The sequence below is a fragment of the Vigna unguiculata genome, chromosome 9 (genome assembly GCF_004118075.2).
Source record: "Vigna unguiculata cultivar IT97K-499-35 chromosome 9, ASM411807v1, whole genome shotgun sequence".
Lineage (NCBI taxonomy): Eukaryota > Viridiplantae > Streptophyta > Magnoliopsida > Fabales > Fabaceae > Vigna > Vigna unguiculata.
The window spans coordinates 37,607,690-37,622,686 of record NC_040287.1 but is presented as its reverse complement, the minus strand read 5'-3'; the positions used below and the strand labels follow the sequence as shown (position 1 = coordinate 37,622,686).

Sequence of the window (14,997 nt, the reverse complement as noted above, 5' to 3'; positions counted from 1 at the left end):
TATTTTTTAAATTGAAATAATTATTTTATTAATTTTTTTTTTTTAAATTTCAGTGATTTAACCATTTTCTTTAACTTAATCATTTTCTTAAGTATAAAACTATCTTCAATATAAATAAAAAGTTATAAAAATTATTTATATTTAATTTTATAATTTTCATAACAATTATTTAGAAAATAACAAATGCATGTGTTTTTACTATTGTTCGTAACATTGACATTTAATACATGTTTTTATATTAAAATTTAAAGTGAAATATATATAAAATATAATTTTTACGAACTTGAGATGTATAAATAACATTTTCTCCATCCAAAATGGTAAATTTGTTTAATAAATACAGAGTGAGCCCCAAGGAAAATGATATCATTTTTCTTTTGCTAAACAAATACAGAGTGAGCCCCAATATTTTTTTGCTTTACATTTTTTCCCTCCAACACAGTGATCCACACATTGAAGGACATGCAATAACAAAATATTTAATTATATTTTGAACAATTTTCATGGTGACTTAGCGAAAAGAAAACTAGTTTCGTACCAATAATGATAAAATTGTTGGAACCTTGACCATATTATGAATAACTTTCGTTATGACTAGCAAAATAGATTTGTGTACTAACGGTAAGATTGTTGGGAACTTAATCATGTCCATATTCATCATTGGCTCAAATAGAGAGGTTGCATTATTTAATCGAAAAAATAAATAAATATTATTTATAACATTAACAAGAAAACCTAAACTTTTATCTAATTTATTTTTTAAATTTAATCATATTTTTAAATTAAAATAATTATGTACAATTAAAAAATTACCTACACAATAAATAAAAATAATTTATAATTAAATTATAAAAATCATTTACATTTTTTATAATAATAATAATAATAATTTTATTATATTTTTTAAGTAAACACTATAATGTGCTTCTACATGTGATAGTGGCTTATAGTTAAGTATCTATAACATCTCTCCAATCCAAAGATAGCTTAATTATTTAATTGGGAAATATTTAAGTTAATGAATTATTTTTTTCTTTTTTAATTCATAAAAGTACATATAAAACATTTAATCATGTAATCAAATATCATTTGAATGCTTTAATTCATAATACACTAATATAACTTCTTTTGTATTATGATTCAAGTTAATTAATAAAATTAATATATATAGATTTATAAATTCATGGAATTTATTTTGAGTGAATATATTTCATGATTTTCTCCTATTTTTAACTCAAAGAACGTATAATTATAATTCTTATAATTCAAACATTAAAATAGATAACATAAAATTATTATGATTTAAATTAATAAACAGTAGCACATATGTTCATATTCAATGTTTTGAAGAAGATTTCATAAAAATAAAATAAAAAAATATATTATTTCACTTCATGGAATAAGTTCATGTGTATTACATTACAACAAGTATTGAAATTTAAACTGAAACACGCTTCTTTTTTACTCTCATAGTGAGGAAAAAGAAAACATATATAACATAATAAGTATAGAAAATAATGATTCTAAGTTACAAAATATAAAGCTCTAATATATATAAATTTTAAGAATTTCTTCTCTTCACATTTATCTTCTGTTCCATTTTCTTTCATTTCCTTTATCGTTGATTCTTCTTGCACCACGAGACCTATAGTTGTTGTTTCCACTCATTGTTCCAAACTTGAGAGGCACAATTTGAGGAATGTACATATTTCCAGGAAAATTCCTTTTCTCCTTTTCGATTTTTCGCAACTGTGGCAACCAGTATGCAACATACTCACCTTCAGGGTCATATGTTTGTGCCTAAAAAAAAAAATTAATATCACTTTTTTTTCCAACCCATTTTTTAGTTAGACATTTATCAAAATATTTATCTTTTAATACTAATTATTTTAAACCTTCAAAAACAAAACTCAAAATTTAGAACTTCTAAATAATTCTAAATAACAGCATCTTGTCTCATCAAATATACCATGATTCAAAGCCGTTCAAATAATACTTGAACACAAGATTAGGATATATATATATATATATATATATATATATATATATATATATATATATATATATATATATATATATATATATATATATATATATATATATATATATATATATTAGAGTTGTCAAAACAGGTAATTCGGTCCAATCCACCATGAGTTGATTACTTAATAAGTTAACCTAGCCTAGTTCACTTATTAACGAGTCAAAAAAAAATTGAATCTGGTCCGGCCCCCCACGGATTGGTGGGTTAAACAGATTGGCCGGTTAAACAGATTGGCTCACGAGCTCACCTAATTAAAAAAAATACAATTTTTTTTTATTTTTCAATCAAAACTAAATTATAATTCTAATTAAAATCTAAATAAACTTCAATACAATCCAAATACAAACTAAAATCACAAAAACTACAAATTCTCTATGTGTTGGCTAAAAAAAATCTAACTTGACCTAAATAAAAAGTCCAACCTAAAAAAAACACTTGTGTGACCCTTTATTTGCGGGTTGGTGAGTCAACCCGGCTCATCACGGGTTGAACCCGGGTGAGCCGGGTTCTACGTGAATCAGGTTAAAAATCAACCCTATAAAAATTTATGAAAAATTTTCAATCCAATACGACCGAAACCCGTGGTGAGTCGTGTTGACTCACGGATTCCAACCCATTTTCACAGCTCATATATATGTATATATATATATATATATATATCACTAAACATTGAAGCTTACTTGTTTTGGGATGCTGAAATAGCGATCTTCTCTGGGATCATTCCCAACTCCTGAATAGAAAGAATATGGGTTGTAATATTTGTTGTTTAAAAATTATAAACAAAACAGTAATATAGGGATGATATATTTTGAATCTGAGTACGCTTAATACATGAATGCAAACAACCAAATCTCAAATTAGGAAAATAATCTTAATTGTACAAATAACACTATTCATTGCTCATGTTAGCAAACTTAGCAAACGAGCTACTTCTTCCTGCACCCCATTTTTTTCTCCCTTCACCCCACATACCTGATCCGTAAGTCCAGTTTCCATAATTAGAACATGGATCATAATCCAAAAGACAAGTCTCGAACCATTCTGCCCCCATGCGCCAATCTATCCCCATATCACGCACAAGAAAGGAACATACAATCTGTCAAGAAGGTAATCAAGTTTCATGTTTCTGTTACAACATTTGATAGCGAAATCCTAGTAATGTATAATGATAGTATTATCTACTTTGGTCCAAAAATCAGTATGGCATAAATTTCCAGAATTTATTATACTTTACAAAAAACACAGTAATGGATTCAGGTTGATACCTGTCGTCCTCGATTAGACATAAACCCTGTAGTCGATAGTTCTTTCATGTTGGCATCTACGAGAGGATACCTACATGTTTATGCCAAAAGAAAAGGTAGAAGATTATAAGACAACATCAGAGGGACAACTTCTAGGTTGATGTTTTAAGACAACAAACATAGAATCAAGCGACAGCAGTTGGTAGTTATGTCAAAACAAACAAGAAAGTTCAGCAACACTTTGAATCTTGGATAGAAATTGTACCCCGTACAACCATCTCTCCAGGATTCAAACAAGTTCTTGTCTTGGCTCCAGTTGCGATGAACTTTCCTAGGGCCACCTGAAAACAAAAATAGATTTTACCTAAGTAATCTGAACAAACTTTTTAAAGACAAAAAGTGTTATAGGAAGATGCTTTTTCTCACTTGCACATCAAAACCAGAAGAATTTAAAACCATAACTGTGTTAACACGAGAGACATCAAATTCCTCAACCTATCAATACCTAGATGGAAAAGCGAATTCCCATATTTCACTGACAAAAACCTAAAGTAATCCCTCCATATCAACTCGAACAAAACCCTGCAAAAGTAAACATAGGTCAAATCTTTCAATTGAGTTCATTTTTTCATGAACAAATAGAATGATAATTGAAAGGGAGAAAACAAAACAGAACTTCTCTGATGAAATCAAAAACAGAAAAGTTAGATTTTAGGGATGAGTAAGAAACTGGTAGTACTAGAATGAATACTATTTTGAAATATGACAGAGATGTACATTAACAAGAAAGATGCAATGTTACCACTTACCAGTAGGTAGAACTATTTGCTAGTCTTTCGTTCTCATATCTCTTTACCTATAAAGAACAGACTGAACTTTGTTAACTCATGCATTCTCATTTCTTAGTTGTTACACAATGCAAAAAACAGAGATCAACGCAAGCTTTAACCTCTTCATATATGAAACGAGGAGACAAACTTCCTGAGGCAAGCCACGGTGAGAATTTGGTAGAATAATCAGGCCCTAACATCCCATTCCTGGTCTCTTTATAAACCTTCAGAAAATCCTACATATGAAAAATCTTAAGAATGCATTAGATAACCAAACAAGGGCTGGAATTAATGTCCCCAACATCATATTTAAGGTCACATTTTACAGAATACCCATATACAGCACCAACAGTGACATAGTTACCTAAATAGAATCTAAATTGTGAATTTGAGATTACCAACCTTCTTCCAGAAGTATTCATATACTCTGCTCAATCCTGCAGTTTCACCCCCCACAAACTTCATTCCCTTGATAACCTAAATTTTGAGGATGAAAATAAAGGAATGAAAAAGTTCATCATCTCATCATTCTTGAAAGGTATCTACCAATAAATATGGAACAACATACATTCTGTGAGCCAAGTCCAAGCTGCTCTAATGAAGGAAGGCATCCCCAATCCTCAATTAAGGGAGGTGGTCCTAGCGATGGTGGTAGTTTGATGCATGAGCGTATGGTACATTTGGCTTCAATAATCTGCAAAATTCGAATCCCATTAGAAAGCATATGTAGCAGTGAAAACAAACACAGATTCAAAATCTCGTGCCTTGCGAAATTGAGTATACATATCTGGCAAAGAAGTGGCATCAAAAGGGAGGTCATCAAGATGGTACATAGTGGTACCCCAAACTAATTGCAATTTAAGGATGTTTTTTGAAACTGTGACACCACTGGATTCTTCTGATGATGTTCCAACTTGTTTAAGACCTTCCATGACTAATCTTTCAACATTCACCTCCTCACTGCACGTTTCTTTCTGTGCATACACCTGATAGCTTCACATTCATCAATGAGCCGTATAGCTTAAACCATGAAATTCCATGAATTCGAAATCAGGCTTGAAATTCATAGACTTACTGTGTGAGCTTGAAATGCTTTGGCAAGAGAAGGAAGAATCTCCTCAGGCTTCCCTTGTTGTACAAGCAAATTAAGCCCTTTTTTCATCAAATTCTTCCTCAAGTCCACCAAACATTCAAGGAGAAATTGCGCTCTCAATGCTGCACAAATTAAAATCACCTAAGAAGTTAGATTAGAAAAAGTAAACACCAAAAATACATAAGATATTGCATTTCACTCTGTGCTAAAAGAACTGCATCTAAATTTGGTGCAGAAGTAAAGGTGCAAATGAATTTGAATACGAGTTATATATAACTATACCACCGGTTTTGGGAAAGCCGAAATGATAAGTAGTGGCAAAGAGTCGAGGGTCAACGCAGTAGACAGGTAAAACGGTTTCGGAGGAAAGCCATGCCTTGTAGAGAGCCTCGTTATCCAAAACTCTGAGATCATTCCTGAACCACACAATGGCCGTTCCTTTGCCACTCCTCTTGGTGTTCCACGTGTACCTACGAAACGTGTTTTCTGCAACGCGGTCCATGTCGTTAGCATCTAGCTCCGGCACCTCGTAAGTTGACGAGGAAGAGCCTGAAGACGACACGGGTTCGGATTTGGCGAGCGTGTTCATCGCCAGGAACAACGGGTTTCTTGTTTTTGTTGCTGTTGGGTGTGTGAGTGTTGAGGTTAACGTGCACTTAGAGGAATAGAGGGTGCTTCTGAGGGAAAGAAATGGAAGTGGGGTGCAGTGGAGAATGGCCATGTACAACGTTAGTCGCGCTTTTGCTGAGGGTGGGAGTAATCAAGCAGTTGAAAGTGTGACACGTGGCGTCTCGAGTTTGGTGTGACGTGGCCGGTTGTTAGCCTATGGATCTACTGACTCCAACTTTTTATTTTTGGATGAGCGAGAAGAATCGGAGAAGACTGAAGGCTTTTTCTTCCTGCACCTATGATTTCTTTGCGCACCCCAACTTTCAATATGACATTCTACTTTTTATAAAAGTTATTTTCGAATTATCTATTTTGGGAATTTTTTAGAATAAAATTTTTGGAATTTTCCGAATACAACTGACTCTTAAATGGAGTTTTATAAACAGCATTCGAAGTAAAATTTCTGCAGGGTTTCTAGAGCACATGAAATGAAATTAATTTTAGAATAGGTTTTTCAAAATAGAATTTTTGAAATAATATTTTCAAAACATGTATAATATATTTTCAGAATAAGTTTTTGATAAGGAGTTTTTTCATACTGCATTCTTTCTCTCCTTTTCTTCTTCTTCTCATGCAACATTTTCCCTCTCTTTTCTTTTCTAACGACTGCGAAAACGACGGTGTGTATAGTGGAGAAAGTATTTTAATCTTTTTATTAAGTATAGGAGTGCATATAGTATTGGTGGGGTGCAAGAAGAACAAGTCGAAAAAGTCAAGAGTGAAAAGGGAAGGAGTAACAAAGCCCTTTAATGAGAAGCCGAAGGAAACTTCCAAAGCATATACTTTGAAAGTAAGGTGAAATAGTTTTTTGACATTTGTACGGGTGTGCTAAGAAGTTGTGGGGTGCAGAAAATAAAAGCCGAAATCAAATAGAGATCGAGCTATTTGAACTAGCCCAAACAAAAAGGAGGAACGTTCGACTTGTTTCCAGAAAATTCGCCAACGTTGCTTTTTTTCATTCAATTATTTATACCGGTGAGAACTTTCTTGATCACCAATTTCTACTGGTTGCATTCAATTCGTAATGTTCTTTGACTCTTAATTGTTATAGAATAGAAGGAATGAATTCGTAATGTTCGTTGATTTTTAATCGTAAAAAGGAGTTCTACTAAGAAATTAACGCCGGTTCTGTATCTGGAAGATTGTGAAAAGCTAGATGTCAGAGTACGACAACGTCGTGGGTGGGAAATTGAAGCTGAAGGGAAAAGCGTTGGATGTAAAAGCTTGTGGGATTAAAAAGAAGAAGAAACGAGACAAGAGATACCGTAATTTCTCCCAAACTAGTTCTGGTGAGCTTAATGTTCTTCCCTTTCTTTTCAGCTTTGATAAAACTGTGCAATTATCATTATTCTAGCATTGAGTTTCTTTTTGGCAAAGGAAATTATTTTGTTTTATCTCTTAAGGAAGTGTGTTAATTTATATTTGTAGAGGAGCTGTGTATTAAAGTTGTTAGAAAACATTCAGGAAACAATTAGAGTTACTTTGTCTAGTCGGTGAACGTTGCAAAAGTGATATTGTTTCTTCAACAATTGATCATGTGTATAATTGATTGGTTTTGTAATCAAATATAACCATAACCAGTTCCTTTGGGTAAAAAATTATTCAATAATGATTTTAAGAAACATTGTTGTGGTGTGGCTTAAAATATTTATTTTTGCAAGTCACTTGATATTGCTGTCTCATTTGATCGAATGTTGACTCCTCTGTTCAATAGTTTTGGTTATTGAAAATGTGTTCTTGTCTCAGGATGGAGTGATGCAGACTGCTAAAGATCTCAAAGGGCAAAGAAACATGGAAATATGGTCAAAATTTTAATCTGTCTTACACATTTTCTTTAGGTTTATATTGCTTATGCTTACATCTTTTTACTTACATGTTGAACATGTGAATGGATTCATCATGATAGATTGATCCGAGTTATGAGATAACTTAGTGATAAAGTTGAAAGGGAAAGTGAGAGTGAGGTTGTGCGTTTAATTTTCCTTACTAACACTTATGAGTTATAAGATTGTTTTTTGTAAGGTTGTTTTTGTAGGTTTAGAAGAGTTATAAGATTGTTTTTTATAAGGTTGTTTTTGTAGCTTTAGAAGAGAGACCGGGAGAGATTATAGATTGAGCAAATAGTACTTGAAAAAAAAGAAGGATTGAGCTGATTGTGTAAGCATGTTTAAGTGTTTGACATTAACGCTTGTTCCACTACAGTCATACCTGTTTTACAATTTCTTTTGTTAATTTATATTTTACTTTTGATTTTAGATATCTTTGGTGGAAACATGTCGATGGATCATCATGAAGACAGCAGAGAGAGTGTATCTTTTGATGATCATCTTACTCCAGCAGAAAGGCGATTTCTGCATCAGACACAGAAACTTGAGCTTCAAAGACTAGCAAAAATGGCAAACAAGTCTCATCGAGATAGAATTCATGAGTTCAATCAATATCTGGCCAACCTCACTGAGCATTATGATATTCCCAAAGTAGGACCTGGTTAAGGAAACTGTGTCTTCTTTTTAATCTTCATTCTACTAAATGTTTTGCACGCTTAAAATTGATTAATCTTTTCGAATTTATGAAATTGAAAATGACTGTGTACATTAGATGGAACCAAGGTATTATTTCAGATAAGTTGTACTTTCAGGCTGAAAATATAGTATGTTTTCTATTTTGTGAAAGTATTTTTAATAGTAATTAACACAATATTTAAAAGTGTGATAGCTGTAACAGTAACTATCACGTATAAGCTAAAACATATTATGTATATTCTATTTTTTTATTATTTATTTAAAGGGTGTACACAGTATATAAAGAAAAGAACTACACTGCGTGTAAACGGTGGGCACGAAGGTCTAAAACCTTCCAACAAAAATGAATCAAATCAATTTCTAAGGATCGGACTAAAATAAATATAATACATATATGAAGAAATTACATATATATATATATATATATATATATATATATATATATATATATATTTTACATATCTAATTAACTGGCTGATTTTTAATATTTACTTAGTTGTCGTTTTATGTTAATAAATCACACTCTATTTCATTCAAATATTCGAATAATACATTTTTTTAAATTGTTTATTGTTACTGATTAGTGATATGATTTAAGTAAATTGTACTATTCTTCAAATATGCCGACAATGTTCATCACTTCACTATGTTAAAATTGCAGTTGTATTCCAGTAATTGATTTTCTTATTAAAAATATGTTAACTTCATATTTAAATAGTTTTTTTTTTTACTAATAATTCTTAACTCTAGATTTTTGGATATTTAAGTGAAGTTTGATGAGGAAGACTAGTATTGAGAAGATGTTGAAACTCAGTGGCCTAAGGATTTTCTACATTTGTTTGCTCAGTCCAAGAAAAAAAAGAGTGAGCCAAATAGATTCTTATATATCTTTAAATAGCTCGAAATTAATATTTCCTTTTACAGCGAGACCACAAACAATGTTTGGAAAAAGGATTTTATAACGTTTAGAAAATTAAAATACATTATATTTCAATTATTTTTATTTTAAATTAGTTCATTTTTAAAAAATTTTGTATAAATAAGATCATTTTAATCAAAACTTTTTTTTATTTGTATGGACTATTTCAATTATTACTAAACATAAAAAAAAATTATTTTAACTTTATAAACATTCATTGAAAATAATCATTACGTTCTTTTATTAAAAATATATGTTTAATATTAACTAAAAATAATTTTATTCATAACGATAAAGTATATATTGTTTAGAAATAATTTTAACAATATCAACAACAAAATAATTCATATAAATAATAATTAAAAAAATACTAGTTACAAATCAATTAAAAAAACAATTCTATTAATATTAATAAAATTATTGGTTGTTATCGGTAAGAAAAAAGATTTCGCTAATATTAATTATAAAAAAACTTTTATAAATAATTTTTAACCTATATTTTAATCAATGTTGATAAAAAAAATTCTAACCAAAATTTGGGGCCATAGCGTCGGTTCCAACCGAAATATGGTTAAGTCGGACCTGACCCAAATTTGGTGATATTCGACCAAGTCTATTTTAATAGAAATTTGGTCATATTCGCTTGAGTCGGTCCCAATTAAAATTATGTCAAATTCAATCAAGTTGGTCCTGATCAAAATTCTGTCGAATTCAATCAAGTTGACCTCGACCAAAATTTGGTCGAGTCGGTCTCGACAACACAATTTTTACAAAATTTAACCTTAGGTCTCGAGAATGTTAGGAATTCAAGTGTGAGTCTAAGTCCCACATTAACCAGAATTGAGAAAGTAGAGCACCATATAAGGATCAAGGCCCATAAACTCATTGCCTTAAGGTTTTGGGTTGAGAGTGGTGTCAGTGTCTTATGTGGTTAGGCTCAGATCTCATTGGTGTTGTTCTCCCCAGTGAAACCCCCTCCTTGTAAAACCTAACAAGTGGTATCAGAGCCGATAGTTGAAACCGGCTCAGACGAGTACAGTATGGTCCCTGTATCAAAAGTCTTCCTGGCAAGACTTCCAGGTAAGCGTGTCCCGTTAAGATAAACGGCGATACGAGAAGGGGTACTCGTGGTTGGGAATGCTTCCGCTGGAGGGGGAGAATGTCCATTAGTGTTGTTCTCCCCAATGAAACCCACTCTCTCCAGTGAAACTCCCTCCTTGTAAAACCTAACATTGCAGTGGCTCTTCTTCTGGCCCTCGGCACAAGCATCCAAGGGTTGGATGTGCTGCAGGCGCTGAACAATCCTAAGTACGAGCAGTTCAACAAAGCCCTCACCGAGGCCAATCTGGTTGACAAAATAAACGCCCTGAAATCCGTCACCGTTCTCCCCCTCAGCAACAAGGCCATGGCTTCCCTCGCCGGAAAGTCACCGGCATTTTTGAAGGCCACCGTCAGCACGCACGTCCTCATCGGGTACTACGACCAGAGGAGGATTTTCGATGACGTTGGAAGTCAAATTCCCATCGAGACTCTCTTCCAATCCTCCGGTCTTGCCAAGGACAAACAGGGATACGTCCTCGTTCAGCAAGTGAACGAAGGCGAGTTGGTCATGGGATCCGCCGCCTCTCCTCCCGGCACAGTCTTCACTTCCGCACTTGTGCAAACCGTGGCGAATAACCCCGAAGAGTTTGTCGCTATTGAGCTCAACGAGCCCATTCTTGTACCTGGAATTGAGAATTTGTTCTCCGACGTTAAGGTTCCTCTTGGCGCCGGAGAAAAGGCAGCGTCTCCTTCGGCTCTCGCTCCCGGTCAAAGCAGCGACGCTTCACGTCTCTGCATGGGTCTCCTCGGTGCCGCTTCCGCTTCCGCCGCTTTCATCCTTGGCCTGTAAACGACGGCGTTTCGGGAATTTATCATTTTGTTAAACAAAAAACCATTGCATTGGTGTTGTGTATCACCGATCACGATATACAACAGGGATCTTTTGTTTTTGTTTAACGAAATTACTCTATTGGCTTGTGTTCGTGGAATTCGGATTAATTCAATTGAAACAACATCATTCATTATTTTCTCTCTCTCTCTTTCTCTCTATCTATCTTCTGTTATACTTGTGCTTGCTGTTTAAATTATTATTGCGTTTGTTTAATTAATATTTCTTCATGGTAAACATAAATTATTTTGAATGTGGCAAATGCTAATGATTTCCAGAGAAAACGTTACAAAGAAAACAATTATTGAACTGCGAATGTAAAAATTCTTTGAAATTTAATGTATCTGACTGAAATTATTGTTAAATACACTTAATTTTGTTTTTTTAGTTAAATAAATAAGTTTAAGATATTTAAATAAACGACTCTAATAGTTTGCAACTAAAACTTTTTTATGCGTATTACACAACTATAATTATTGTGTATAAAATTCCACTTTTTTTCTTAATTATTTAATTAAGATTAGTGATTGCTAATTAGAAAAAAAATGTTTTTATGCACTTTTTTACTTGATTTGTTTTAATAAAAAAGTTATCGTTTGTAATTATTTTAAAAAGTGTTTATTACCCGTTATTTTTAAATTTAATTAATGATTATCTTATAGAAAGAAACCACCTGCATCACATTTGAATAGTTAATTTGTATGCAGTCTTAAGTTCAAAATCATTGTTATTATTACTCACACGTGCAAACAAATAAGGTATTAATTAACTTTAAGAAATTACTAGTTGTGTATAAATGACCACAATTTTATTTTATAAAAAGATTATATTTGTTTGTAGATTAAAGATGCGCAAAAAATCCTTGTGAAATTTAATTTATAATAATCTAAATTTTATTTTATAAAAAGATAATATTTGTTTGTAAATTAAAGATGGGCAAAAAAAGTGTTGTGAAATGAAATTCATAATAATTTCAATTTACGTTACTAAGAAATTATTGAAAAGAATTTATCTTAATTTTTGGATTTTCATTCAAATTCATTTAATTGTATTTGAATCATGTACTTATATGAATCATAACGAATATATGGTGTGTTTTACTCCTCCAATCGAAAGGTTAATATTTATAGGTATAAATACACATTTGGTACTCAAACTTTTTCGGAAAGTTCAATTTGGTACCCGAACTTTAAGAATGTTCAATTTGGTACCCCAATTTTCTAAAGAGATTCAATTTGGTCATTTCCGTTAAGTTGGAGTTAATACCGTGATGAAATTTTTATTTAGTAAATAAGCTTAATTACAACCTATATATACATGTTATAATAACTTTTTCTAATATATACATCAAATCATTTCACCTAAATACTTAAATTATTTTATTTTTTACATTTTAACCTTTGTAATTTTTTATACATGAAATTTTTTACACTTGTCATGATTAAAATAATTTAAATATTTAGGTGTAGTGATTTGATGTATAAATTCAAAACAATTATTTTAACATGTTTATATAAGTTATAATTAAGCTTATTTACTAATTTGGTCTCAAATAGGCAAGGACGAAATTGGATCATTTAAAAAAATTTGGGTACTAAATTGAACCAAAAATTTAAATTAGGGTACTAAATTGAAAATAACTATTACACTGCCACATGTCATGATTGTAAGCTGCCACGTGGCACGATGATAACTGACACGTGGCAGTTTTTAAATTTTTGAAAAAAAAATTATTTTTTTTGAAAAAAAAAATAAAAATAAAAATAAAAATTTAATGGCTTGACACGTGTCCTGTACGGACACGGTGTTAACTCCAACCTAACGGAGATGACCAAATTGAATCTCTTTAAAAAATTGGGTTACCAAATTGAACATTCCTAAAATTCGGGTACCAAATTGAACTTTCTAAAAAAATTTGGATACCAAAAAAATTTGGATACCAAATATGTATTTATACCATATTTATAATTACTCTAACTAAAAACGTCTTCGGAGTACCTTCCCTTGATTAAACTTAATAAACCAATCTAACCTTATTATTAAAATGGGAAATTAATAGTTAAATATACGATCTGGAACCAATTTACAACTTCAGAGGTGTGCAAGATGATTTATCATATCATTGTTGTAATAACTGTTGCTAAAACTATTGATCAATTCAATTAGGGAAAAACATATTTTTATATGAACCACAAAGAAAATAAAGAGTTGTTTCAAGATAAAGAGGTCTTTAAGCAAAGAATGCATTTCTTTTTGTACCCTATAATTTCCATGTGTAACCGTATGAGTGATGAAAAGTCCAAAATCTCCTTAATGACATATATTGTTACTCTATTTTTTTTTCATTCTCTTTGTTCTCTTCGTAGACATCCAACACTACTGTTATTAGGCACTTTTGTTTTTTCTGCATTTTCATAAAATTCCTTTACACTCCATATAAAGAAAGTTCCATTTTTACCCTTTTCAACCATTCGGAAGTTATTTTGGAAATAATTTTTTTTTTCTAAAATACGCGATTTACTTACGTTATATATAATCTAAAATCAAAATAACTTTTGAAATGTATAATTTAAAAGTTAATAACTTTCAGATTGAACAATTTAAAAACTTTTTTTTTATTTTTAAATTTTTGATTGTATAATTTGAAAGTTATTATTTATTTTCAGATTTAATTTAATTTTTTTTAAGGAAAGACATGATTTCTGGATTTAATCCAAAAATTATTTTTAATTTTTAGATTACAAAATTTGGAAGACATTTTTTACTTTTAGATTACAATGTGTGAATATTTTTTACATTTGATTTACATAATGTGGAAAGGGAAAATGAAATTTTCTTTATATTGGGGCAGGAGAATATTTATATATGGAGGTAAAAAAAAAACTTTATCGTTTTTACTTGTTCCTTAGTTTGAGTGTTTAGTAGACCAGTGTTTTTTAAGTTAAAACTAAAGTGAACATGAATAGAATTTATTATTTATTTTATTCTATTTTTACATGTTTGATTTATTTATTTTAAATAGAATACTTTTAATTTATTTCCTATACATTTATTCTTTATTTCCTTTCAAATAAAAGTTGATTAGAGGAATTGGTGGAAGGCGAAAAGGACTATAGAGGGATCTTTAAGCATGTTTTGGTTTACTATTCTGATTTATTAATTTTGGAAAGTTTAGGACCACCATTCAAGTAATAAACCCTAGCTTTCGCAATCGAGCATTTATATTAATGGAAACCATGTGTGGATAAACCCAACACTATCACATTCATTGAGAGGGCCATATTTCAATTAATAAATTGCAATATCATTATCTTTTTTCACGAACCTATCTTTGAGACAAATATTTTATGATGATATAAAAAATGTGAATAAATCTAATTAAGTTGGTAGAGAGGTGTATTTAATATATTCATTTGTATAAAGAAAATTCTTAAATAATAATCAATTTAAGTGACAACAAATTATTAGTAATTATAGTGATCAATTTAGATACTAATTTACAGACTAAAAAATTATTAGTTATTATTATAAATCAAAAATTATAATTGGTTGTCAAATTGGTCACTAATTAATTAAGATTAATTTATAAATTAATTAATTCAGTTGTCAAAATCTTGGAAGTTAATATTTAGTGATCAATTTATAAACTAATATCTTTGGTAGCCAAAATTTTAATAACTAAATTTTATAAACCAATTTATAAATCAGTAATAATTTTTTATTTATAATAGTGACTACTCTAGTAA

General features: G+C 30.6%; 3 protein-coding genes across 7 annotated transcripts; 2 read left to right on the top strand and 1 right to left on the bottom strand.

Annotated features, from left to right (window-relative positions):
- Positions 1 to 1,361: 1,361 nt before the first annotated feature.
- LOC114196038 (cryptochrome DASH, chloroplastic/mitochondrial) lies at positions 1,362 to 5,941 on the bottom strand. Its single transcript, XM_028086535.1, has 13 exons — positions 5,494 to 5,941; positions 5,194 to 5,333; positions 4,883 to 5,104; positions 4,687 to 4,812; positions 4,521 to 4,595; positions 4,238 to 4,354; positions 4,098 to 4,144; positions 3,794 to 3,870; positions 3,554 to 3,629; positions 3,310 to 3,379; positions 3,017 to 3,140; positions 2,725 to 2,774; positions 1,362 to 1,800 (listed from the first exon to the last, which is right to left on the bottom strand). The coding sequence occupies exons 1-13, from the start codon at positions 5,930 to 5,932 to the stop codon at positions 1,585 to 1,587; spliced, it is 1,779 nt and encodes a 592-aa protein (XP_027942336.1). The 5' UTR covers positions 5,933 to 5,941; the 3' UTR covers positions 1,362 to 1,584.
- Positions 3,070 to 8,484, top strand: LOC114196039 (protein FAM32A-like). Of its 5 annotated transcripts, none has more exons than XM_028086537.1 (3): positions 3,070 to 3,151; positions 7,022 to 7,169; positions 8,137 to 8,484. In XM_028086537.1, exons 2-3 carry the CDS (start codon positions 7,037 to 7,039, stop codon positions 8,370 to 8,372), a joined length of 369 nt encoding a protein of 122 aa, XP_027942338.1. In that variant the 5' UTR covers positions 3,070 to 3,151; positions 7,022 to 7,036; the 3' UTR covers positions 8,373 to 8,484. The 5 variants fall into 5 exon arrangements, 3 of the variants coding, with proteins under 3 accessions (XP_027942338.1, XP_027942337.1, XP_027942339.1); XM_028086536.1 differs by lacking the exon at positions 3,070 to 3,151 and adding an exon at positions 6,753 to 6,855; XR_003606611.1 differs by lacking the exon at positions 3,070 to 3,151 and adding an exon at positions 7,627 to 7,718 and having other exon boundaries at positions 6,862 to 7,169.
- Positions 8,485 to 10,361: 1,877 nt separating this feature from the next.
- LOC114163711 (fasciclin-like arabinogalactan protein 14) lies at positions 10,362 to 11,366 on the top strand. Its single transcript, XM_028048006.1, has 2 exons — positions 10,362 to 10,401; positions 10,560 to 11,366. Exons 1-2 carry the CDS (start codon positions 10,362 to 10,364, stop codon positions 11,210 to 11,212), a joined length of 693 nt encoding a protein of 230 aa, XP_027903807.1. The 3' UTR covers positions 11,213 to 11,366.
- The last annotated feature ends 3,631 nt before the right edge of the window (positions 11,367 to 14,997 follow it).